General features: G+C 38.6%; 1 protein-coding gene across 1 annotated transcript in view; it reads right to left on the bottom strand.

The window, feature by feature from the left end:
• LOC144773031 (organic solute transporter subunit alpha-like) overlaps positions 1-27,495 on the bottom strand; it is a 782,029-nt gene that overhangs the window by 140,581 nt on the left and 613,953 nt on the right. The window contains exon 7 of the mRNA XM_078657799.1: positions 5,881-5,986. Within this exon, the coding sequence (XP_078513925.1) occupies positions 5,881-5,986 (106 nt within the window). The remainder of the gene's footprint in view (positions 1-5,880; positions 5,987-27,495) is intronic.

Here is a 27,495-nt window from a genome sequence, read left to right as displayed (position 1 = left end):
AAGATAATTCTGACGCTCTGCTGAATTAAGTTTCTGTTTGTGACCTCCTTTTTACCAATAGGAATCTAACTGTTTCCTTATTTTAATTGTATGTCCCTGTTTTTAAACTTTTTTATATTGTACGATAACATGAATAAACTGTCTAGTATTTTCTCATAATTTTGTTTGTTTGTACATTTTGCCTCGCTTGTAGAGTATCACGTTAATGTTGTTGTTTCCATTTATGTGTGTTTGAGAACGGGTGGTCTAATAGTAAGGGGTTCCAAAGGGAAATTTTTGCTTGACGAAAGTCTATTGTGGTACTCCATCCCTTTGGTGGTGGGGTCCCTCTCTCTTTTACTAGAGTAATCCTGGAAAAATGACACAAACTCCAATAGGAGGGTTTGCTACATCAACTGCACCTTTTGAGGTTCTGCAAATAGATCACATCCAGCTTGAATGCTGTATTAACCTAAAATATGTTCTAGTAGTGGTTTGTGCCATCAGTAAGTGGATAGAGGCATACCCTACAAAAGATAATACAGCTCTTACTACAGCGAAGGTGCTTTTAAAGGAGTTCTTCCCTAGATTCGGTGTTTGCAAACCTTTGTGGAGTGACAACGGACCCCATTTTATTGGACAAGTTGTTTAGTATGTCTTGAAAGGATTGGGAACTATTCGTAAACAATATCAGTCAAAATATCTTTATTCGGCTTATTTAAAAACCATACAAAGAGAAAAAGGATAAAATACATTTCATACAAAATTTTTCCATAATACACATAATATTGAATATTAACAACAAGTTTTGAAATTGTGACAGACAGTTAAAAAGAATTGTTTGACATAGATAACTAATCTTGACAGACAGCTTTCGCCCTTGAGGCGGCTACCATAAACAATATGATTCTACCCTATATTTCTGTGTTTTGTTTTTATATTTATTAACCTTTTGTGATTTCAAAAATAGGTGAGTGTTGCTAATCCCGGAAATGTCAGGGAGAGCACTGTGTGTTTTTAAAATACCCCTCACACACTATGAATCCCATAGTGTCATGCTTCATCATAGGGGTCTTCCCGTCCCTCTACGGGGCGGGCGTGCTTCGACCTATGAATACGCGGGAGCACTTGATTTTATGAAAAATAGGCTATGTGTGGTGTGGATGATAAGCGTGGTGGAGGTGTGAAATTTACAAAAATTAAAAATTAAAAATTCCCTGGCTAGTGGAAAAACATTGTATTACCTTCCCTAGCTGGAAATATTAAAAGGGGGTTAAGCAGTCCCCACTGCTTTACTCATCAGGACCTAATATGAGCCCTACTACACTCAAAAAACAATACATTTTATATGTAATATGCCTATACCGGAAATGTCAAGGAGAGCACTATGTGTTTTTAAAATACCCCTCAAACACTATGAATCCCATAGTGTCATGCTTCATCATAGGGGTCTTTCAGTCCCTCTACGGGGTGGAGCGTGCTTCGACCTACGAATATGCGGGAGCACTTGATTTTATGAAAAATAGGCTATGTGTTGTGTGGATGATGAGCATGGTAGGGGGTGTGAAAGGTACAAAAATAAAAAATTAAAAATTCCCTGGCTAGTGGAAAAAACAAATTGTATTACCTTCCCTAGCTGGAAATATTAAAAAGGGGGTTAAGTAGGGGTAAATATTACACCCTACTAGGTTGACATGTTTCGTAAGCAGTTCCCACTGCTTTACTCATCAGGACCTAATATGATCCCTACTACACTCAAAAAACAATACATTTTATATGTAGTATGCCTATCATCCAAAGCAAAAGCTGACCGCAGAGCTCATGGGGCCTGACCACCAATCCCAATAATGTTTGTATTATTCTGTGGTATTTTACATATTGGTTTTATCACGAACCAGCAACAGCATTGGTTTCTCATTACCTGCCATTTAAGATAAGTCACTCGTTATCAATATCGTGGCACTGCATATTTTGTGTAAGCTGAGACAGGTGTATGTGTGGATGTAAGGCACCATTAAAACCGCTACACCTCATAATGTGAATGATTCATGTATGTGTGTGTATGATACTTATGGTGATTTTTATAATGTTCTGTCTACCTTAAGTGTATCTGTTCCACGGAACAAATACCGGTGAAACCTCTTTAAATGATTATAAGGGAATTAGGTATAGCCCAATATGAGAGAGAGAAGAAAAATATATCACTAATCTCTCCATAAAACAAATGCCAGTCCACATTATGGTGATGTGTTGCAAAGACAACTAAACTGGTTGTATTTTTCCTTTATTTTTCCTTGCTTTTCTCTTTTCAGATACAAATTTTGGTTATTTTTTCTATCAAGGGGCGAATATATCCTTGGGTAACAGACCAGCCTATTTTTGCGGTCTGTTTTTGCTTTGGATGACAGGCATATTACATATAAAATGTATTGTTTTTTGAGTGTAGTAGGGATCATATTAGGTCTCAATGAGTAAAGCAGTGTCGACCTAGTAGGGCATAATATTTACCCCTTACTTAACCCCCTTTTTAATATTTCCAGCTAGGGAAGGTAATAAAATTAGTTTTTTCCACCAGCCAGGGAATTTTTATTTTTTAATTTTTGTAACTTTCACGCCCCCTACCTACCACGCTCACCATTCACACCACACATAGCCTATTTTTCATAAAATCAAGTGCACCCGGGTAATGGTTGTACGACGTTACAACACATGCTTTTACCACGCATGCCTTTACATCGCAGTTTTTACTACGCATGCTGTTACAACGTATAGCGTTAAGGGGTGCGAGTGACCACTCGGAGGAATTGGGTCCATGCTACCCACTGCAAAAAAAGTGCTGTCTGCCCTGGTGGAACCTGCTGCACTCTCAGACTATTGACCGATCCTGGACACTGAGACAGGCCAAGCCACATCACCTAAAAAACCTGGGTAGTCTTCCCGGACCACAAGATCCCTGGTACATCTCGATATCAGCTGTGACCCCGGAGAGAAACTGCATTGCTGAAAGAGACTGATTGAGCAACCGTCCTGGGTTAGTGAGAGACTGAGCTGAAGGGCGGGGTCTTTTTGTTTAATGGCACCCATCTTAACCCTCAGTGAAGAAACCAACGGCTGCCCAGGGCTTTAGAGCTCCATCTGCTTTGTTTTCTTTCAGCATCAAGATAACCATGCCTATTGAAGAGACATCGACTGGTGTGAGAATCTGCAGCCAAAAGACTATATGCATTGTTGGGTTTACTGTCAGTATGATCATTATGGCAGTAATAACTTGGGTTGTAAAGGAAGTGGCTCCTGCTTGACGAATACTTACTGCCACTATTGCAGCACCTATTGAGCACCATTACTTTACTCTCCCTTATCATGAGCAGAAACATAGACAGTCTTATCTCAACAACACGTTCATCCAGATGTTGCACCACACTCATAATGCTACGAACATTACCGACTGTTGGGTGTGTGGAATGATGCCTGCTCATCAGGAAAAGGGAGGAACACATTTCATTCCTCTGCCGTTCTCACAAAATGGTTCTTGTAGGGCCTGGTTTGCACTGCTCTGGGCTACCCATGTTGCTAATATTACTAAATATGATGTAGGAAGAATGAACTATCAGCTTAATAAAGTGTGCTATCCTGATGAGGAAGGAGATCCGCAGGCTAAAGGAACTATATGGGAGATGGACGAGTATCGCTTAGGAAATTCCTCTACACACTGTTTTTCCGAATACTCGAACTGCTAAGGGTAATGGACCATTTGTTATAGCTGTCACTAGGGCTCGTGCAGACTTGTGTGTGAACAGTGTTGGCAGAATTCCCGTAGGGAAAAGCGATTGTACTTTGGTTCTAAACATTACTGGAGTAAATAACAGCAGCTTTATGTCATCGCATAATTCATATTTTATCTGCGGAAGTAAGGGATACTACAATTTACCCATTGGCTGGTCCGGTACTTGTTTTGTGTCCTTTTTGTTCCCACCTGTCTTTCTGGCACCTGCATCATATCACAAGGACTATAAATTGTTTAATGACATTTTCAAAAACAGATTTAAGAGGACAACAAATCATTATGAGGTGGATCAGACTGATACTACACTGCCGCAATATGTTGATTTTACTTTGGGGTTGTTTTGGTACTGCCTTGAACAGCAGGAAAATCCGACGTTTGACACGTGTCGTAGAGGCTGTGACCAACCAGACAGCTATGGCACATGGGAACATCGCAGAAGAACTACAGATTGCGAGGATTGTGGCGCTCCAAAACCGTATGGTCTTGGACATAGTCCTGGCTGATCGAAGTGGTGCATGTCGCATCATCGGGAGCAGTTGCTGTGTGTCCATTCCTGATCATGCCCCTTCAGTTTTTGATGCGATCTCTAAACGGCATAAAATTGCTGCTGAGATTCACCCTGATACCGGAACATGGACTTAAGTATACAATGTGGTCCAATGCTTTGTTCCCTCTGTATCACTGCTTGTATACCTGCCAGATGTAACGTTAAGAAAGTGAATGCCCAACATGTATTAAACCAAGAAGTTAATGAAATAATGAGGATAGATATACAGGATGTACACTCTGTCCCTTCCAGATTATAGATGTCTTCAGCTAATGCTAAAAGGGTCGTCTGTGGACGTTTGGCAGAGATCACTGTTAGCATGAGCTGAAGTCATTTTGTTTTTTGGGCAGCATTTTAGTTGACCATGTGCTCACTATGTGCTCTTTCCGTCTTTGCTGTTGCCTACCCTTGTGCTTTACTAGAATGACTGTCTATACTTAGCTCCTGTAACACTGAGCATGATCAGAAAAGTCTGTAGCTGCTCATACACCTGTCTTAGTCTGTAAATGTCAGGCTGTTCTAACTGATGTCAGCAACTTCATTACTCCTCCTACTTTGTTGACTGAGAATGTTCTGTATGTCTATATATGTGAATAGCTATTATTGTGTGTACTTGTACCGCCTCCTTTTGAGCTCTTGAGTGGGTATAAAAAACCCACAGTTTCTGTACTACTTGTGCTACCTCATACACTGCCTGAGGGTTTTGTATAGATGTAGTTCCACTCATGAGGTTTAATAAACTGTTGTTTTGATATTCCAGCTTCCGTGCCAATCTCTATTTGTTGGTCTGAGGACTAGTACGCAAAGAAGGGCGAAACCCAAGCACCGGTAGGCCTTGGTAAGTTCTACTTCTACAACCTTATAAAGGAACTCTTCCTTCAGCCTTGTTCCTCTATATGGTTCTGGAACTCCTCAATGACCAGCAGTATCCTTATAAAGTACAACAGAGTGCACTTTATCCCTTATATAAGGGAGAGGTAATACTTTAAGTAAATGTTGGGGAGAGGAGTTGGCCTAATGGCTAGGGCGGTCGACCTTGAATCTGGGGAACTGGGTTCGAGTCTCGGCAATGACCCTGAACATCCTTTGATTCTGGGCAAATCACTTAATCTTCCTGTGCCTAACAAAAATTAATGTGTCCTCATATAATGCAACTGGTGCTATGTAAAGAGCTCTGATACCCGATTCGGGTCAAGTTCGTGCTATATAAAACTCAGTTTAAAAAACTAAATTTCATGAAACATGCTTCCTCTAGAGTGTGTGGCTTTGACGTTATTTATGTATTTTGTTTGTACTCACTTATTTGAATCCATCGTCTGGTTATTGCCGGAGTCATTGTCAGAAAAAGAGCAATATTACTCTGACCCAGAATGAGCTAAGGAAGTTTGCGACGTATAGAACAGCCCAGTGCTCAGTGTTTTGTGTAATGTGAAATAATTTCTCTTGTATATTATATCTGACAGGTCTTTTGCAATTGAAAATGGTTAAGCATTACCAGTGCTTTACAATAAACAATGCTAAAGCTGGGCTGAATTACACGAAATGAAATTCAGATGGAAACACAACATACATGATCCTCTTGATGATGATGGAAGAGGCGGTGCACAAGCAATAACTCCTGAGTTCGCCAACATGTTGATAATAGCAGACTGGAGCTGGGACAGGATGATGATGAACTGCAAAGATATCAAAACACAAACACACATCAATGAGGCTTGCAAACGCATTCAAAGTCTGTTCGCTTTATTAGTACATTGCTGTTAATAGAATCTATTCACATGCCATTAAATCAGATTGAATACCGCTAGAGCATGTTCATTTCAAATAGTTTCCATGATTTATTTACATACGTCGATTTAGAACTAACGTTCATCAAGACCAAGGAATGAAAAAAGAAATCATTATTTTAACAAATTATGTAGCTTAATGCCTTCTTCCACAAATTAGTATTGGCTTTCTCGGTTTCCTTTATTGTCTTGCCTCTTAAAAGCCAGGCATAGACGTTATCTTGTGTACATGCAAATAGGCTAATTTATTATGATGAAACGTCACTCGCTGTTTCAAAGGATAACAAAGTAAATCTCTACACCAAGGTGTCACCACTGATTAAACATTACTCTGAAAAGAAAATTATTGAGAAGCTGAACAGGAAAAATATCGAATGGCAGAATCCTTGCCTCATTGCAAACAGTGATAACTGTAGAGTAGTTGATTGATTTAATTATTAAAACTAAAGGAGCTGGTAAGTCCTGTCACCATCAGCAGGTTGGAAAATGGATTAAAATTAACCGCAAAATTGCCCAAAATTGCAAATCCCCCCTAGCGTGGAAATCATGTAGCATGGGAAATATCAGCATTGAATGGCTCAATATCAAATACTTAAAACTAAAGACATCCTTAGCCATTGCCCTGAGCCATAGATGGAAGCCCCCAATGAAAGATTCATGCATTTGCGCACTAAAAAAGAATATAAACAACAAATTCAATGCCAAAAATACATTTTCTTGTCAAATCATGGGCAGCACTTCAACTGGATATACAGGATATGAACACAAGGTGCGTCTGGGGTCTAATTAGATGGAGCTGTGAAACCTTTGAATCAGGTATTCCATTGCCTTCCTGGGTAGAGAGCTTTACAGCAATGTAAAATCAATTCTGTCAAAGTGAACAGAATGAACAGGTCTTCACGTCTTGAGTGGTAGTAATGACTTTGACTCCTCCAATCTCCTAAAGACAACTTCTAAAAACTAGGCACCATATGTCCAGAATTTACAGAAGACGAAGTCGGAGTAGCCATCCTTAGCTAAAAATAAATGAAAGGTCTCAGCCCAGACAGAATTTTAACAGATAATTATCGTAACAACTGTCAGTTTGGGTGCCATATTGACCATAGCGTTCAATGCAATTTGGGAGTTTTGAGAGGGCCCTCCATCTTGGAGAGCTACGATCAACTGTATCGCTTCACAAAAAAGGCCCTTGCAATAATCCGACAAACTACCGTCCAATCTCATTCCTGGACGGTGCTGGAAAAATCTATCCTAAGTTATTACTCACTCCCCTAGAGCTGTGGGTCGATGACCTTAAGATTTTATCACTGTTACAAGTTACCTCCCACAAATCACAAGGCATGAATGACCCTGCAATTGAACTGTACAGTGTTTACTTAAAGTGCAGTCATATTCCAGGTCACTCAACATCCCACAACCTTCGCACCATATTTGCCGTAATGTACTAACATAGCCCCTCAGGACTTGGAAGTGACGACTCTTCTAGATGCCACCAAAGGGTTTGATTCCCTTGACTGGCCTTACCTCTTTCCACTGTTAGTGGGTTTTGGTATTAGTGCACGATTCCTCTGTCAAAAACAACTTCTATACACACAGCCCACGGCCTGAGTACAGCTTAATGGTGTGATATCTGACCTGTTCCCTATCATTTGTGGAACACGTTAGGGTAGCCCACAGTTGCAGATATGAATTGCTGTGTTGATGGAGCCACTGGAGGCTTAGCTTCGGCAACCCCTTGCCCACCAAGGCTTGAGTTTCGCTTCCAGCAGTTTTATTGTTTCCATGTATGCAAATGACGTGACATTATATATTTACAAGCCCAAATAGAATCTTGCCCCTGTGATACAAGAGGTCATACGCTTTGACGGTTTTTCAGGTATAAAGCTGAATTGGTACAAGTACACACTATTTTCCCTCACAGGCTGATCTCAACCTTTTCCATCGGATTACCCGCTTAGGTGGGCATCCAATCCAGTGCGATACTTGGACATAAGGCTAAGCCTCGATCCAGACGAGCTTCTGAGATCCAATTTTGGCCGATCCATGATGTAGCTAGAGGACATAATTCCAATATGGTCCCAGTTACTGCTGTCTTTGTCCGGGCAGATAGCGATAGCAAAAATTATCATTCTCCAAAATTCCTTTGTCTTTTCTTTAATGTGCCTATCCCCGTACCACACCTTTCCGGCATTGGTTGATATCCAGGCTGGTTGCATTGATCTGGGCAGGTAAACAGCCCTGGATATCATGGGAACTGCTTACATTGGCCCAGGGGCGTGCCTGGTATGACATTATATGCATTCTGTGCCCAAGCACAGTACCCACATTTCTGACTTTACACAACACCGTTTCAGCCACATACTGTTATAAAAGCGGACCACTCGACGCCACGGACCTTACTCACAGCACTTTATGTGACATATGTACCACCTCGGCTGGAGATTGACACAGTGGAGTGTGTGCGCTGGGCATTAGATGGCATGAGGAGGAGAGCCAAACTCCCTTGCCTATTCGCTCCCTCTGTTTCCATAGGAAAAAACGCTCCTGCTACATTTGCAGGATGACGGCGTTGGGGCATGAGCACGTGGGCAAGATCTCACACCTTTTCTGACCCATACCCAGAGGACCATTTTCTTTCACCATTCGAAGCTTCCGTTGAGTCAATTCCCCAATGCACTAGCATCAACTTCGAGACACATGCTGTGCACTATACAACACCTTTCCAACATCCCCTCCTATGCTTCAGGCTCTAGAGCACATACTCATGAACCCCTCACCATGGAAAGTGGTCAGCAGGTTATACTCCGTTATGCAAACTACAGAACCAGCTACACTACCTACAGCGCAAAACAGCCTGGGAGGAGGACACAGACCCCTCCATCAAGAATATCATTGGTCCTATTTCTCCAGTCAGATGAAGGCTCTCTTACTCAACTATAGATTGAGACTAATACACTTTACATTTCAACATCCCCTTAAACACACTTCAGTACAACTTTTTGAAATGGGGCTGGTGCCAGACACGCGTTGCCTCAGGTGCCCTTCACCTCAAGCTTCCTTCATGCACCTCACATGGGATTGTCCAAATGTGGCAATATGTGAAGTCAAAAGCAGTGCGTTGAGGGGGCATATGTTATAGTTAGCTCAGGTAATCATAACTGCTGAAATTCTATGCTTTTGTATGAGTGAAATGTGAGCCTAACTATAACGTTCCTGTAACCTGTTTTTTTCAGTGAGTGTATATATACAGATATGTACATTTATATACACATACATATATATAGACACACACACGGTTATCGGACGTAACATCACTAGAGTTCCTGCTATGCCATACTTTCAAAGTCAAGTGACATCCTCAACCTGCAAATCTCACATCTCCCAAGTGGATTTTCAATCCTCAAATCATATTCCTTAATTAATTGAGGATAATAATATTACCATAACTCATTCAAAAATGACTCAAACATCATTACCCGAGTCACAGAAATCAAAATGTGGAGCTTTGTCATTAAGTGAGAGCACTCATTGTTTTGGTGCATTGTATAAGTGTATTATTACTGGGGTAAAGATTTTTCAGTATATGTTGAACAAGTTATGGTAATATTATTGTCCTCAATTAATTAAGGAATATGCTTTGAGGACTGAAAGCCCAATTGGGGGATGCAAGATTTACAGGTTAAGAATGTCACTTGACTTTAACAGAGTAGCTGATTACTTGAGATTAAGTATGGTATGGAATTCAGTAATTGATTGCTAATCCAAAACATTTGGAAATATTTTTATGTCTACAATAATGATATTTTTATGTCTGACATATTACAAAAATGCAATGCATCAAAATCATGTTAAAAATGTTTTAAAATGTTTTCAATCCTCTAGGAATAAGGCAATTCTAAACATACAGGGGGTCCCGGGGGCGAACTAGCCCACCAGGAACCTCCATTATGCGCCAGGGGGCTGCGTTGCAGAGAGGTGTAAAAAGGGGCGTGGCCTCATTACACCTCTCTGCAACGCAGCCCCCTGGCGCATAGTGGAGGTTCCTGGTGGGCTAGTTGGCCCCCAGGGACCCCCAGTATTCAAGGGGAATTAGTCGGGCCTCTGCAAACGCACCAGGGGGCGCGTTTGCAGAGTGGTCGATCCGTCACCTCAAGCCCCGCCCCCTCCCTGCACCACTCTGCAAACGCACCCTCTGGTGCATTTGCAGAGGGGGAAGTAATTCCCCTTGAATACTGGGGGTCCCTGGGGGCCAACTAGCCCACCAGGATCCTCCACTATGCGCCAGGGGGAATTGTTGCAGAGAGGTGTAAAAAGGGGCATGGCCTCATTACACCTCTCTGCAATGCAGACCCCTGGCGCATACTGGAGGTTCCTGGTGGGCTACTTGGCCCCCAGGGACCCCAGTATTCAAGGGAACTTAGTTTCCCCTCTGCAACCGCGCCAGGGGGTGCATTTGCAGAGTGGTCAATGAGGGGGCGTGGCCTCCTCCCCGATCCGTTTTTCTATTTCATTTATTTTTTAAGAAGGGGGCTGTGTAGCCCCCCCCCACTTATTTTTCTTCTTTTTGGCCCTGGGAACCCATCCCCCATGACCTCACCCCAATTTTACATTTTTTTAAAAAATTTACGGGAAGGGGGCTGCGTGGCCCCCTTCCCGTGGCCAATTCCGGCCCCCGGGGACCCCATCCCCCGGGGCATGGCCAACATTTGTATTATTTTTTTGGAGGGGGGCTGCATAGCCCCCCTCCTATGCCCACTTAAGGCCCCGGGAACCCCATCCCCCGGGCCTGCCAACATTTTTTTGGGCCTTGGGGGTCCTTGTGGGACCCCGTAAGCAGGCCTAGGGGGTCAGGGTGTTTCTACCCTGCCCCCTTTGCGCCTTTTGCGCACTTGTTTTTCAGTTTACTTGTGCCTCGGTTCTACAAGATGGCTGCCAACACTTCCTGGTTTGGAGTGTTGACAAACAGTTTAAAGCCAATTAGCATGCAGCTCGTGCTCGTAATGGTACGCGTATAATCCTCAGACGGTACGCGTATGGTACAACCCCGCAAATATATCTATGATTTTACTTTTGATCTTCTCAGGAACTACTGAACGGATTTACACCATTTAACAAAAAGCACAATCTACGAACCAAACTCTACCTTTTTGCCAAATGTGGTGTAATTCCGTTCAGCAGTTCGGGCTGTAGCCGTGTCTAAAGGTCCCTATGGAAAATTGCATGGGGAAAACACGTTTTGGGACCCCCTTTTATCTCGGCCCCCGCTTCAAGAATCACCCCAAAACTTTCAGGGAAGGATCGGAGCGCCCCATCTTCTTTGAGAATTTCGTGAAGATTCGTGAACCGGCACTAAAGTTATTCCAAATAGAATGTTGCGGATTTCCTATGGAAACTAGGTCCTAAAGGTTTTATCTATATCTATATTCACTGAAAAAACCATAGGTTTCACACTCGTTATAGTTAGGAATTAGCATTTAAAAACCTTTCAAATTCACTGAAAAAACCATAGGGTTCACACAAGATTTTTTTTTCTAAAATGGTGGATAAGTGGACTTTTGAAAAAAGCAAAGAAGTGATTGGTTGTTTGAAACGTTATTAGCTACAAAACTAGGGTGCAATTTTCTGTTTTTTAAAAGCCTGTTATTTATTGGTTAAGAAAAAGTGATAGAAAAGAACATTACTTAAGATAAGCTGGTATATTGACAAGTCAAGCACACTTGCTGTTTTGATTTGCAACAATGTATGATGAACTTTTCACGTGTGTTGTCAGTTAGGTGTTCCCTGAAGTGTTTCTATGGTAACTGGCAGAATGTGGAATGGGGGAAGTGTTGAAAGTTTTGTCAGTTGGAAAGGGTTCAAAGTTCAAGCAATAGAACGCCCTAACATAGCAAACTGCTTTCCTATTTGAAAGAGAGAGCAGGAAACCTGCTCTCTCTTTCAAGTAGGTAAGCAGATTGTTTTTTGTCAGAGAGAGCAGCATGTAAGCTGCTCTCTCTGATGAAAAGCAATGCTGGCTCCCGAAGGACGCTTGGAGCCGGCTGGGACCATGGGGGCTTTGGGGCTCCCCCCACGGTCCCCAACGTTATATTTCAGCCCCGGGGGATGGGGTCCCCGGGGATTATAAAAAATTAGTAATAGAGGCTGGTATTTTTTTTTACGATAGATTTACGGTGCGCGTACCATGCACGTACGTACGACTTATGGTGCAATGTCTGTAAGTCGTCCAGTAAGGGTACCTAAGCAAGAAAAAAATCAATTTAAAAAATTTATTTTACATATATCTATCAAGTTTATGTGTTTATGTGTTGGTTGGTTCTAATGAGACCTTTTCTCTTTATTGGTACTTATAAGTAAGTACTTATGCATAGACTAAACTTGTTGAGGAGCAGTGTTTTATAGAGTGCTGAACATTTGACCTCTGTTGACAGTTGACTTTGCATGATCTGTTTGGGGTAGGGTGGAAAGTATTGTCAGTTGGAAAGGTTTGTAATGTTGAACCAATAGAAATGTGGGTTTGGTTTTGAATTATTGTGTGAAGGAATTTGATTTGTTATTAATGTGTATATATGTGTAAATTGAGAGGGAAAATGTGCCATTTATTGGTTCTGCTGCAAGCACTGAAGCAGAGAGTTTCTGTGTAAGACTATCTGCTGTGTGAGTGGTATTCTTATTAATCTTCCAATCAGTTTGAAAGGTGAGTTGATAACTTTTAAGGGACTGTATGTGGTGCATTTTATTTTTAGTAAGTGTAATGTGTTTATCCTTGTAAAGTTTGTAGAATCATATTCTGAGTTTCAGTATACATAGACTGCTGCATACACTCTTGGGCAGGTTTACAAGCCCCTTGTGCCTCTTTCTTGTTGTATTGTGTCTCATTTTTGGAAGTAATGTTGCCAAAAAAACTAATGCAGCAAATTGGAAATGTGTTTGCAAAATGAGTCAGGATTGTCCACTGAAATGTAGTGGTTATATACATAGAATGTGTTCAGTCACTTAAACGTTTTAGCGTGGTAAATGTGTTTTGGTAAAATGTATGGTTTTAAATTTGTTGTCTATATTCACACTGAGCGTCTGTGTAAATTAAGGAATTATACTTGCACCTTTTTCCATAATCTCCCCTGTCTCTCCTCACAGTCTACCTCTCTCTGGTTATACTCTCCCTTCTCTTCTGATATTTCACCTCTTTCCTTATTTTCACTTGTCTTTCCTCATAGTGCTGCTTGTTCTCATAGTCCCTCCTGTCCTCTTAGACACCCTCCTTCCTCATTGTCTCCTCTGTCTCCTAATCGTCCCCCTTCTTTTTATACTCCCTCCTCTGACCTCTTAATCCTCCCTGTCTCATCATACCTCCCTCTTAACAATGCCCCAGTCAGTATACATTGACTGCTGCATACACTCTTGGGCAGATTTACAAGCCCCTTAGACCTCTTTCTTGTTGTATTGTGTCTCATTTTTGGATGTAATGTTGGCAAAAAAATAATGCAGCAAATTGGAAATGTGTTTGCAAAATGAGTCAGGATTGTCCACTGAAATGTAGTGGTTATATACATAGAATGTGTTCAGTCACTTAAACGTTTTAGTGCGGCAAATGTGTTTTGGTAAAATGTATGGTTTTACATTTTTTGTCTAGAATCACACTGAGCGTCTGTGTAAATTAAGGAATTATACTTGCACCTTTTTCCATAATCTCCCCTGTCTCTCCCCACAGTCTACCTATCTCTGCTTATACTGTCCCCTCTCTTCTGATATTTCCCCTCTTTCCTTATTTTCACTTGTCTTTCCTCATAGTGCTGCTTGTTCTCATAGTCCCTCCTGTCCTCTTAGTCCTCCTCTGTCCTCATTGTCTCCTCTGTCTCCTAATCGTCCCCCTTCTTTTTATACTCCCTCCTCTGACCTGTTAATCCTTCCTGTCTCATCATACCTCCCTCTTAACAATGCCCCAGTCAGTATATATAGACTGCTGCATACACTCTTGGGCAGATTTACAAACCCCTTGGGCTCTTTCTTGTTGTATTGTGTCTCATTTCTGGATGTAATGTTGGCAAAAAACATAATGCAGCTAATTGGAAATGTATTTGCAAAAGGAGTCAGGATTGTCCACTGAAATGTAGTGGTTATATACATAGAATGTGTCACTTAAACGTTTTAGTGTGGCAAATGTGTTTTGGTAAAATGTATGGTTTTACATTGTTTGTCTAGAATCACACTGAGCGTCTGTGTAAATTAAGGAATTATACTTGCACCTTTTTCCCTAATCTCCCCTGTCTCTCCTCACAGTCTACCTCTCTCTGGTTATACTGTCCCTTCTCTTCTGATATTTCACCTCTTTCCTTATTTTCACTTGTCTTTCCTCATAGTGCTGCTTGTTCTCATAGTCCCGCCTGTCCTTTTAGTCCCCCTCTGTCCTTATTGTCTCCTCTGTCTCCTAATTGTCCCCTTCTTTTTATACTCCCTCCTCTGACCTGTTAATCCTTCCTGTCTCATCATACCTCCCTCTTAACAATGCCCCAGTCAGTATGCATAGACTGCTGCATACACTCTTGGGCAGATTTACAAGCCCCTTGGGCCTCTTTCTTGTTGTGTTGTGTCTCACTTTTGGATATAATGTTGGCAAAAATAATAATGCAGCAAATTGGAAATGTATTTGCAACATGAGTCAGGAGTGTCCACTGAAATGTAGTGGTTAGATACATAGAATGTGTTCAGTCACTTAAAGGTTTTAGTGTGGTAAATGTGTTTTGGTGAAATGTATGGTTTTACATTTTTTGTATAGAATCACACTGAGCGTCTGTGTAAATTAAGGAATTATACTTGCACCTTTTGCCATAATCTCCCCTGTCTCTCCTCACAGTCTACCTCTCTCTGGTTAAACTGTCCCCTCTCTTCTGATATTTCCCCTCTTTACTTATTTTCACTTGTGTTTCCTCATAGTGCTGCTTGTTCTCATAGTCCCTCCTGTCCTCTTAGTCCCCCCTCTGTCCTCATTGTCTCCTCTGTCTCCTAATCGTCCCCCTTCTTTTTATACTCCCTCCTCTAACCTGTTAATCCTTCCTGTTTTATCATACCTCCCTCTTAACAATGCCCTAGACAGTATACATAGACTGCTGCATACACTCTTGGGCAGATTTACAAGCCCTTTGGGCCTCTTTCTTGTTGTATTGTGTCTCATTTTTGGATGTAATGTTGGCAAACAAATAGTGCAGCAAATTGGATATGTTTTTGCAAAATGAGTCAGGATTGTCTACTGAAATGTAGTGGTTAGATACATAGAATGTGTTCAGTCACTTAAACGTTTTAGTGTGGTAAATGTGTTTTGGTAAAATGTATGGTTTTACATTTTTTGTCTAGAATCACACTGAGCGTCTGTATAAATTAAGGAATTATACTTGCACCTTTTTCCATAATCTCCCTTGACTCTCCTCACAGTCTACCTCTCTCTGCTTATACTGTCCCCTCTCTTCTGATATTTCACCTCTTTCCTTATTTTCACTTGTCTTTCCTCATAGTGCTATTGTTCTCATAGTCCCGCCTGTCCTCTTAGTCCCCCTCTGTCCTTATTGTCTTCTCGGTCTCCTAATTGTCCCCTTCTTTTTATACTCCCTCCCCTGACTTGTTAATCCTCCCTGTCTCATCATACCTCCCTCTTAACAATGCCCCAGTCAGTATACATAAACTGCTGCATACACTCTTGGGCAGATTTACAAGCCCCTTGGGCCCCTTTCTTGTTCTGTTGAGTCTCCTTTTCCTCTCTCCTTATACTTCTCTTTTCTCTTCACATTTGCCTTTCTTTTTGCATAGTTCCCCTACTCTTCATAATCTCTCCTGTCTTAATATTCATCCCCGTCATCATAGTTTTTACTGTCTCCTCATAATACTCTCTCTCTCCTTATACATTCAGTCTTCTCTTATATTTATGTTTTCTCCACATTTTTGTCTCTCTCTCTTTATATTCCTTCTTCTTTTCTAATATATACTCTTCTTTCCTTATTTTCTCCCTTTCTTCTTATTCTTGCTCTTCTTTGCACATACTTCATATTCTTTTCTTTTCTTTTTCTTTCTCTTCTCATACTCTCGTCTCTCTGCTCACACTTTTCTTATACTCCTGATTCTGTCCTGATATTCATCTCTTTTCTTATTGTCATATTCCTTTCATCATTCTCACCCCTGTCCTTATACTCCCTCCTGTTTTCATATTTTCCTCTGTTTTCTCTTACTTCTCCCTATCTCCTCATACTTTTCCCTTTTACTTATATTCCCTTAAGTCCTATACTCCTTCTTTTTGTGTTTGTCTTCACCTGTCTCTCTTTATATTCTTTTTCTGTTTTCATTTTGTCTTGTCTCTCTTTATACTTCCTGTTTCTGTTCATATTGCCTGTTCGCTTCTCTTACTCCCCCTTGACTTCCTGTGTATACTTTGCAGCACTTTACGTCTCTCTTTATATTTGTTTGTCTTGTCATAATCTTCCCTCTTTCATCATACTCTTTTCACCCTTCATAATCCAACATCTGTTCATACTCCTTCCTTTCTCCTCATAGTGTATCCTCTGTTTTTGTACACCCTTTTTCTTCTTATGCACCACTTTTTCTCACATTATCGCTGCTCTCTTCTGGTACTCTTCTGTCTCTTGTTATATTCACCCCTCTTTCTTTATATTTTTTTGTCCTTATACTAGTGCCTGTTTCCACATATTCCTTATTTTCTGTTTATAGTCCTTGTCTCTCTTATTATACTGCCCCCCTGTCTCCTTACAGTCTGTCTTTTTCTTCTTATACTCTCCCTTCTCTCGTCATACTGCCACCTTTCTCCTCATACTCCTTCTTATCTCTTCATACTTTCCAGTCTTTTCATAGTCTCTTTATCACCTTATACTGCAGTGTCTGCTAATATTCTTTTTTCTATTTAAATTTCTCGTTGTCTCATAGTCCTCTTTCTCTTGTTGTAACTCCTTCTATTTTTATACTCCCACGTTTGTTGTGATAATCTCCCCTCTCTTCTTATAAGTAATATAATAGTGTATTCCATATATTTATTTTTCTAAAGTGATATATATTTTTTTATAATAGATTCTTTTGATCAACCCTGAAAAAAAGTCATCATGCCTACAAAAACTGAAAAGAGGAAAGAACGAAAGAAAGCAGTTTATTTAAAGAGAAGTCATCTACAAGATTTAGCTGAAGAACAATGTGTTAATAAAAAGAAAAAAAGTCCTGGTAAGAAAACTAAGACTTTTCTGCGAAAGTTGTTAAACACTAAGAGTAGTGTGTACAAAGAGAAAAATAGTAATACTGTATCTGCGAAAAGAGTAAAGAGAAGAACCATGGAAAATTATCTTGTGAAAAATCTGTGTATAGCAAAATGAGGAAAAACCAATATAAGGAAATAAGGAAGAAGATGTTCTATAATAGAGTATTGTCTAATTTGACTAAGGTATTAAAGAATTGTAAAAAAAAAACAGCATCTTATAAGAAGAAGAAATGTATTGAAAAAGTAGTAAGAAAGCTTTTGAATTGAAAAAAAACCTATTTGTTTTAGTCATCAATAGAATTCGATCACTAGATACGCCAATCCATTTAATGAAGGCCAAAAGTAAGTGGAGAAGAGTAATTAACAGAAGTAATTTTTCTGAGGTTTTTTGGGTGAATGGAAACATAGTTCAAGTTCTGAGCCTTTTTTTAATGAAGAGAGTTATCTTCATAGTAATGATTTGTTGCATGCAGTTGACACTACTGGTCGTGCTTATGAGGTTAAAAATGGTTGTCCTATTGAGAAAGAGAAAATTGTTCCTAGAAATGCAGAAGAGTTGTTACTTGATGAAGTTTTAGGGAGATGTTCTAAAGCTCCAGTGTACACTTGGATTCAGTAGTATTTGTAGTGTACGGCAGTAATCTATTGATTTTTTACGCAATTTCTTACGTAACTACACTAAGAAAAGTGTTAAACAAAAGATTAAGATGTTGCAAGGACTATACCCTTGCAGAGTGAGAGAAAATACTGGGTTGCAAGGTCATTCTCTGGCTTGTCTTTCTAAAAAAGTATGTGTAAGTATTTTTCACCATTTCAGGATGTTAGCAGTACATCATACTGAAATGAGGAAATTAGTCAGAAGGTTGTATTACGCAAAAAGTCCAGCACTAATGTTAAAAAAGTTGAACAGTGCTCTTTTGCGTGGATCTGTATCAGATGTAACGAACGTGTGTGATGACATTCAGGTTAGTTACTTTGGTCCTCAGGAAGACAGTGCAGAAACTGGATATTATTACTATTATTATTTTTTAATTTTTTTTAATTGAATTATACACAACACGTAACTGATTATCATACAGTGTTGTACGCATACATAAAGGCATTACATTGTTCCCAGAATGATAAGCAATGTTGAATACCATGACCCATCAATCACGTACTTCTCTAGTATTTCCTGCGCAGAAACATTTAGTGGTCTAATGTCGTTGAAGCGTCTCAAACGGCAAAGAAAAAGGAAAGGAGATGAAAAAAGATAACAAATAATTTCCTTGTTAAAATTACAAAGTTTTAACAACAGTGGCCTCTACGCGAAGAGTTCAGGTTAGCGTGTCATCGTCAAACAAATCTATCAAGTTCTAATACAAACATAACATTTCTAACAAAACCCACACCCACCCTTCTCCCTACTTCCCTGCATGCTCGGCTCTTAGCACCCATCAGTAGTACCTGCACATTCCTCATATCCGCATTTGTGTATGACTTGGCTCCAAGGACTAGGAAACTGAGATATTAATCGAAAAAAATGTGGAAGAGAATGTACAATGTTGTACTGTAGAAAATTTTGAGCAAGAAATTACAAAGTTTAAGGTGATTTCAGGTGAAAGGTCAAATTATTCTTGTATTTGTTGTCGACTAACTCATTATAAAAATCAGACCAGGAGTGTTGATCTGTATTTAAAAAGTGAAAAGGAAAATAATAATGAGTGGAAGGATTTTGCAACTTATTTGTTGGTAGAGAATTGTTTTGATTTGGGTTCTGATCAGCGTATTTGTAAATATTGTTATAACAAATTAGACGAGAACAAAATGCCTGCTAGAGCTGTGCATAATAATCTTGAGTTGGTAAATATTCCTTCTGAACTGATAGATTTAAAAACCTATGAGTCTATTCTTATTCAATGTGCGCATCCTTTTCAGGCTATTATTCGTATGGAGCCTAAGACAGGGAAATTGCCTCCTTCAGATTTACAGAGAGGATTAAAGGGAAGAGTTGTATATTTGCCTCTAGATTTGAAGAAAAATATTGAAACAATTGGTGTAGAAAATGTAGAAGATGAACCTTTAGTTATTCTTGTTAATGGCGTTCCTACTAAGAGTAAGAAAATCTGGCAGGAACTAGTGGATGTTAGGAAAGTGAAAAAGGCAACGTTGTATCTGGGAAAAAATAATCAATATTGTAAAAATGTGTTTGTGAGAGAAGAAGATATAACTGTAGAAGAAGATAGTGGTTTGCTATCTGGACAAATTGAAAAAGTGGATGTGCCCAGAATTGAAGAAATCTACGAGCATTACAGTGTTCATCCACTTCATTCTAAAGAAGTGATGGGGAATACTATAGAGTTATTCCAAATGAAAGAACCAAAGGGAAGTCCCATTAGTGTATGGGAAAAAAGCTTGGAAGCTCGTTGTTTCCCTCAGTTGTTTCCCACAGGAAAAGGAGGACAATATGATGACCGACCTGTGCAGATTCCTGCATCTGAATACTGGATATCAAGATTGTATGCAGAAGATCCAAGATTTCGACAATGGATTCCGTATTTGTTTCATCTTTTGTTTGAGAGTGATTTGTCTGGACTTTCTTATGCAGTAAATCATATATTGAAAACAGGTGTACATCTGCAAAATGTTTCGGCAAAGGAATTTATGGATAAAGTACACCAGAAAGATAATGTTTTGGAATCTCAGCTAATTAATCTCATGGCATGTCAGCGTGGTACTAATGAATACTGGTACCGTCGTCATGGAGAACTTAAATGTATGCTAAGGAACTTAGGAACTCCTACATGGTTCCTTACTCTAAGGTGTGCTGAATATGCTTGGGATGATTTACTTGAATTTCTTCGAGAGGCAAATCTAAATATACTAAATACTGAATACAAGACACCTGGAGAATTGTGCTCTTTGGATCCAGTTAATGTATGCAGATATTTCAATCATAGATTTGAAGCTACAATGTCTTTTATCACTAATAAAAAAATTCCTCCTCTTGGAGAGGTTCTGGACTTCTTTTGGAGAAAGGAGTATCAAGCAAGAGGTTCTCCTCACATACATTTGCTGATATGGATCAAAGATGCTCCCAAATTTGGAACAGACTCCGATGATACTGTGTTGTCTTTTATTGAAGAATATGCTATATGTGATGTACCCAAAAGTACACAAGATAACTTAAGACAACAAGTCTTACGATTCCAAAGCCATCGTTGTGGGAAATATTGTTGTTGAAAGTACAAATCTAAGGACAAATTCTACACCAAATGCCGTTTTGCATTTCCACGACCTGTAATATCGAAAGGAAGAGTGAACAGTTTTATGTCATCTTTGCGACATACTATCACAAGAAAGTCTCCAAAAAATACCTACAACTTAAGAAGAAATGAAGAGTCAAAATATATAAATTACTATAACCCAGTCATTTTGTCCATGTGGAATGCTAATATGGATATTCAATATGTTGCGGACAATTCCATTGCTGTTGCTCGATATGTAACATCATACATAACAAAATCAGAAAAGACAGAATTGAAGGAAATGTGGGAAGAGATTTCTCACGAGAAGAGTCTAAGTAAGAAATTATATACTTACAGTTTGAAGATGTTATTTCATCGAGAAATTGGAGCATATGAATGGTCGGATCGCTTATCATCTGCAAGTCTACACTCCAAATCTAGAAGAATCATTTGGGTGACAGTTTGAAGATGTTATTTCATCGACAAATTGGAGCATATGAATGCTCGGATCGCTTATCATCTGCAAGTCTACACTCCAAATCTAGAAGAATCATTTGGGTGAGTCTAGGTCTTGCTGCAACTCGAAACCGAGTACTTAAATCTGTACAAGAAATTGAATATTTAGCTGAAAAAGAGCCAGAAAGTACAGATATTGTGAAAACAAATATGTTGGATACATATTATCCAAATAGAAGCCATCATCTTGAGAACGTTTGTCTCTATGAAGTTCTGCAAAACTATATTTTTAAAACGGAATATTACAGAAAACATCAATAATGGTATATATGCCGTGATTGGTTCTGAAGGATGTTTGGTGAAACAAAGAAAGGGACATTTGATTAATCACCATGAACTGAGTTGTGAAACACCTGACAAAAAGGAATTTTACTATTTAGCTCTTTTGCAACTTTTCAAGCCATGGCATTCAGAATTAGAATTACTTGGAGATTTCGAGAGCTATGAAGATTCCTTCAACGCAAGTACAGATACTATAGAATGTCCTGTTTTTGCTAATAATGTGAAAAGGTTGAACGACGAAATAGAGCAAGAAGCTACAATTGCAGCTGAGATTGCTAGAGACAGTTCTCAAGACAGTCAAACTTCTGCTCCGTTGAGTCATGACCCACTAGGAGAACCAATTGTTCAAAATGAAGCAGCAACTGCTATGGAAGAGGTGGAAACAGCAATGTATCAAGCTCAAGGAGATGTAACAAACTTAGGAAACTTGGAAGAACAACTAAATGTTGAGCAGAAACAAATATATGAGGAAGTGAGAGAACAGATTCACCATATGAGGAAGTGAGAGAACAGATTCACCATGGATTACTTCATGAGAAGGAAGAGTGTTCTTGCTCATCATTTGAACCTATTCGAATGTACGTGAGTGGACATGCTGGAACAGGGAAAAGTTTTTTAATTAAAGTAATCACAACTTTTCTACAGAAAACAACTGAGTCTCATATGTCTTGTGTTGTCACTGCTCCAACTGGATTAGCAGCCCACAATATTAAAGGAATTACTTTACATTGTTTAATAATGCTACCAGTAGAGCATGAAAACAAATTGGAGTACCACAAGCTATCTGGAGAAGCTTGTTGTGAAGTTTCAAGAGTCTTGAGGAAAATGAAACCTCTCATTATTGATGTGGTAAGCATGGTATCAAATGTAATGCCTGCCTTTGTGCATTTAAGAATGCAGCAAATTCTCAAAATAGAGTATGACGTATTATTTGGAGGAAAACACGTCATAGTTTTTAAAGATCTACTACAACTTACTCCTGTAAAAGGACAACCAGTGTTTAAAACACTAGCACATGAAGATACCAGAAAGTTTTTGGGGAGTATTGGAAATGTTAACATTTGGTCATTTTTCAATATAAGGCACTTATTACAAATATGCGTCAGGTAAATGATGTAGAATATGGAAATATTCTTCTAGATATAAGAATTGGAAAAGTGACAGAACATGGTAAACAAGCTTTACAGAGACGATTACTTCCCAATGTGTTTCCAAATGAAAATATTTTTCCTGAGGAAGTATATAGGAGAATTGCAGAAAACAAATCTGTAATCTGCTTAATGCCAACACTGCGTGAATGTTCTATATTCAATGAAGAAATGTTAAAGATGGAAAATGAAGAAATTATAAAATTGGAAGCTATTGATAAAATAGAACATGAAGGAATCACCATTATTTTTGACTTAAAAGTTGAAGAGGAAATTGGATTCTTTAGAAAAATCGATAAGTAAAACTGCTGGTTTAGAAAAGAATTTGTGTGTATGTGTAAACTGGTGGGTAATTTTACGTCGTAATTTGCATGTGGAAAAACATTTAGTAAATGGAGCAATGGGTAAAATTGTTGAATTTGTTAATTATGTAAATAGAGATGGGATTGAATTTTTGAAAATCAAATTTGATTAAATTGCTGAAGTACAATTTAGTCGTTGTTCAACTCTGTTTTTGCTTGTATAAGATTTGTATGTACGCAGAAAACAATTTCCTATTTGTTTGGCATATGCGGTGATCATTCATAAATCTCAAGGTTTAAGTGTAGATAATGCTTTAGTGAATATTGTAAGTACCTTGTTTAAAGAGGGTATGGCATATGTTGCTTTGTCTCGGGTGAGAACTTTATCTGGATTGTAATTGATTGACTTTGATGAGACAAAGGTTAGTACAAATGCAAATTGTGTGAAAGAGTATAATAGGTTAAGAAAAAATTATGCACCCTATTTAGGTCAATATCCAGTATTTGAAAAGCGTATGGTAGGTAAAAAAAGAAAATTTGAGAATATCTGTAGTGAAACTATAGAGAAAGGAAAAAAACAAGGTGAAGTTGTGCCTGCGAGGAAAAAGAAAAGGGACAGTGTTGAAGAGAATGTTGGTTATCGGTTTGAAAATAGTTGTGGTGTCAACTGCTATGCTAATGTAGTTGTTAATGTTTTCTTTCTTGAAAGTTTGCAACATCAAATTGTTGAATATCGGGAGGAAAGATTCTGTTCATTCTTGTATTCTGTTTATGAGAAATGTAGTAGTGATAAAAGTAAAATACAAAGTGTTTCTGATATTCGAAATGTTTTAGACATATATTCTGGTTCTACTCAATTTACGCAGAATATTCAGCAAGTTTGTCAGGAATTTTTAATGTTTATGCTTGGTGTATTGGAAGATGAAGGTTTAGATATTGAAAACCTTTTTGACCTTTCTTATAAATGGCAACATGGCTGTGAAAATTGTTTGTTTACATGTACCACTAACATAGACACTGAAAGATTCATATATTTGACTTTACCAGACTGTGAATCAGTGTGTTTTAACAATCTAGTTAGAGGAGCAACTCAAAACATGGAGTGGAGCCAATGTAAATCAGAAATGTCATCAACATTATTTATACAAAGATATGGACAGTATGTAATTTTAATGCTGCAACGTTGTAGAGCTGATGGAAGAAAATTGGAAACTTTAATAAAAAAATTTGTAGCTACTCAAGTATCAATATCAGGAAGAACTTTTGTAGCTGTTGCAATTATTTTTTATGATGGACCTTCTACAACATCTGGACATTACACTGTTTATTTAAAATGTCTGAAAGGTTGGATACATTGTAATGATAGTCAATTAGTTTTTAAGCAACGTTTGCCTAAAGAGTTACCAAATTCTTACCTAATATTTTTAAAGCCAAAATTTTAAGAACAAAATATGGCCTTTCAGGATTACTGCTGTTAAAGTAAATTAGTCTGGTGTTGTAGAGTATTTTGTAAGTGAGGGTGAGGAGCTTGAAGGTGATCCTCTTGTTGATGTTGAGGCAGTGTAGGTGTATCAGGTCGTGGGTGATGTGGCTGCAGCAGGAGACATTGAAGATCAGTCAGGTGGAGGTGTTTTGGATTTGTTGTAGTCGTTGTAGGTGTTTGGCTGGAATTCTTGTGTAGAGTGTGTTGCCACACTGTAGTCTGCTGCTAATGAGGGCCTGTGTTACTGTTCTTCTTCTTTTGGTTAGGATCTACTTGTAAATTTTGTGGAGCATGTGGAGGGTGTTATAGCAGTATGTGGAAAAGCTGTAGACTTGTTTACACATGTAGAGGGAGGAGTTGAGGATGAATCGTAGGTTGTGTACATGGTCAGTACGTGTTGGTACTGTTCACAGTGTAGTTGGCCAGCAGGAGTCATCTGAAGCTGAGGGGGTGGGTCTGAGGATGAGTACCTTCATGTTGTGCGAGTTTAGGTTTAGAGAGCTGCTCCTTATCCAGTTGGTGATGTCATTAATTGTGTTGTGGAGGTTGTTTTTTGTGGTATGTGGCTCCTTGGTGAGGAAGAAGATGAGCTGGGTGTTGTAGGCGTAGAAGATGATGTTGAGTTTGTGATGGCAGGCCACTTGTGTAAGGGTGGCCATGGAGATGTTGAATAGCGTCGGGCTGAGGGATGAACACTGGGGGACGGTGCAAATGATGTCAGTGGTTTTGGATCAGAAGGCTGGGAGGCAGACACTCAGGGTTACTATTGAACAACTTTCAAACCAAGAATTTCACACATACTATTTAGCCATGGGGAAAATTATGTGAAACCATTAAGGACTTTTTGTTGTAAATTTTGTCAGCATATATTTGTAAGTAACATTATTTATAATGGAAGAAAATTAATGATAGTGTTTTGTTATTTTAAGACTGTTTGACATACCTCATAGTTATGTAAGGAATTGGTCTTAGAAACAAACATTTAACATATGTTTTATTTCTATTTTTTAGATTGTTATTGAGATTGTTGTTGTTTTTTTTTAAGATAATCTTCTTGATTGTCTTTTTTTGCCCGCTGTTATGTGATGAGTACTATTCAACTCACTGTTTCTAGTGAAATTCAATATATTCTGAGAACAGCAAAAAAGGCAAATAAAATGCTTTACAAATTATTATGTGTTGTAAAAGATAAATTGTAACTGTATTTTTTTTGTCTTCTACAGATGCTAATTTTATAATTATTATGTTTTTAATTTATTATTTTGAAGATAAGTATAAGTAACTGTTAAAAATGATCGATGGGATGTACTTCTATAGAGCTGAAGTAACAGAACGTGCTTGGAGTACATAAGTATGTAAAGATGGTTTGTATCTTTTAAACACATTTGAAGAAATTAAAACATATATATACTGAGTGTACCTGTATTCTTTGCATTTTACTACAACACATTTACTACTTTGGAACTGGTAAGGTGAATAGATATATTGTACTTTTTTTGTACTGCATTTTATTATACTAGCCTTAGTTTTGTCCTATAGTGATAAGGAGTGACTGGTTTGAAAATGTAAGAAAATGTTATAACTAAAAATTCACATAAGCAATTTTATTGATATAATCTTAAAAAGTAGTTGAGAATGGTATTTGCATAATATTTTTAAAGGGCAAAATAGTTGATAAAGCTAGTTTTGTATTATGTATTAGGAAAAACGATAAAATTAAGTGTTTATGTTTTTCTACAAGGAACAGCAACATAAAAAAATTCACTATGGAAGAAGAACAGAACAATATAGAAGACAGTTTCGAAATTACTAACACTCTCATAGAGGAGCTAAATAAACCTTTCATGGGGAGCGAGAATGAAGAGGAAAATATTGGTGCTGCAGATATCAGCTGCGATTTTTTAGATGAAACATTGGATGCTGATTTTGTGCAAGCATTAGAGGACATCGAGTTTCATCATATGACTTTTGGAATTGATAATCAAGATAATGAAATATCAGATTAAATCATGTTAGAAGCTCTATTAAATTATGAAATGTTACAAGAATAAATGTATGCTTAAAAAATAATAATGGTTTGAGAGACTCTTCTTGCAGAATTGTAATCATTCAGCTAGTATCCAAGTACTCATGGTGCAAAGTGGGCCTTAGGGCATGGACTGCTTCAAACCCCTATAGATTATGTATGCACTCTTCTATGCACCAGCAAACTTGTCTTTTATAGCTTTTATTTCCAAGTCTATATCCTTTCACTTCCAGCAAAGTCTATGTAATTGCTGATTCCGTATTGTACTGAGCTATTCAGCAGAATGCCATTATGTATGCACTGTGCTAAAAATTAACCTATTTTAAATTCAGTCAGGCACTCTCTTTGTAGAACTGTAATTATCCAGTCAGTACCCAAATAATCATGGACGAAAGTAGGCCTTAGGCCATGGACTGCCTTAACCCTGTATAGACTATGCATGCAGTCTTCTATATACCTGCAAACTAATCCTTTATATATTGGAATCCTCAGTCTGTATCATTAGACTTTCAGCAATCACTCTCACTCTACTGCTTCAGTATTGTAGTGAGCCATTCAGCAGTATTTCATTATGTATGTACTGTGGTAAAACCGAAGCTGTTATAAATTGAGGGAGGGATTTTCTTTGCAGAACTGTAATCATCCATTCAGTATCTAAGTGCTCATATATTAAAATAGGGCTTAGGCCATAGACTGCTTCAAACTCCTATAGACTTTACATGCAGTCTTTTATGCACTGGTAATCTTGTCTTTTATAACTTCAATTTCCCAGTCTGTATCCCTACACTTCCAGTAAACATTATCAGACTACTGTTTCAGTATTATATTGAGCCATACAGCACTTTGTGTTTATCTATAAACTATTCTAAAAGTGAAGCTGCTACACATTCAACCAGACAGTTTCCTTGCAGAATTCTAATCATTCAGCCAGTACCGAAGTACTCATGGGGTAAAGTGGGCCTTAGGGCATGGACTGGTTCAACCCCCTTTTGACTATGCACGCACTGTTCTATGTACCAGCAAACTTGTGTTTTATACCTTCAATTCCCCAGTCTCTATCCTTACACTTCCAGCAAACACTCTGTCATTGCTGATTCAGTATTGTACTGAGGTATGCATCGGAATGTCCTTATGTATGCACTGTGGTAAATATGAAGCTCTTATAAATT

The sequence above is a fragment of the Lissotriton helveticus genome, chromosome 8 (genome assembly GCF_964261635.1).
Source record: "Lissotriton helveticus chromosome 8, aLisHel1.1, whole genome shotgun sequence".
Classification (NCBI taxonomy): Eukaryota; Metazoa; Chordata; class Amphibia; order Caudata; family Salamandridae; genus Lissotriton; species Lissotriton helveticus.
The sequence above is the reverse complement of the archived record's forward strand: the minus strand, read 5'-3'. Positions and strand labels throughout refer to the sequence as shown.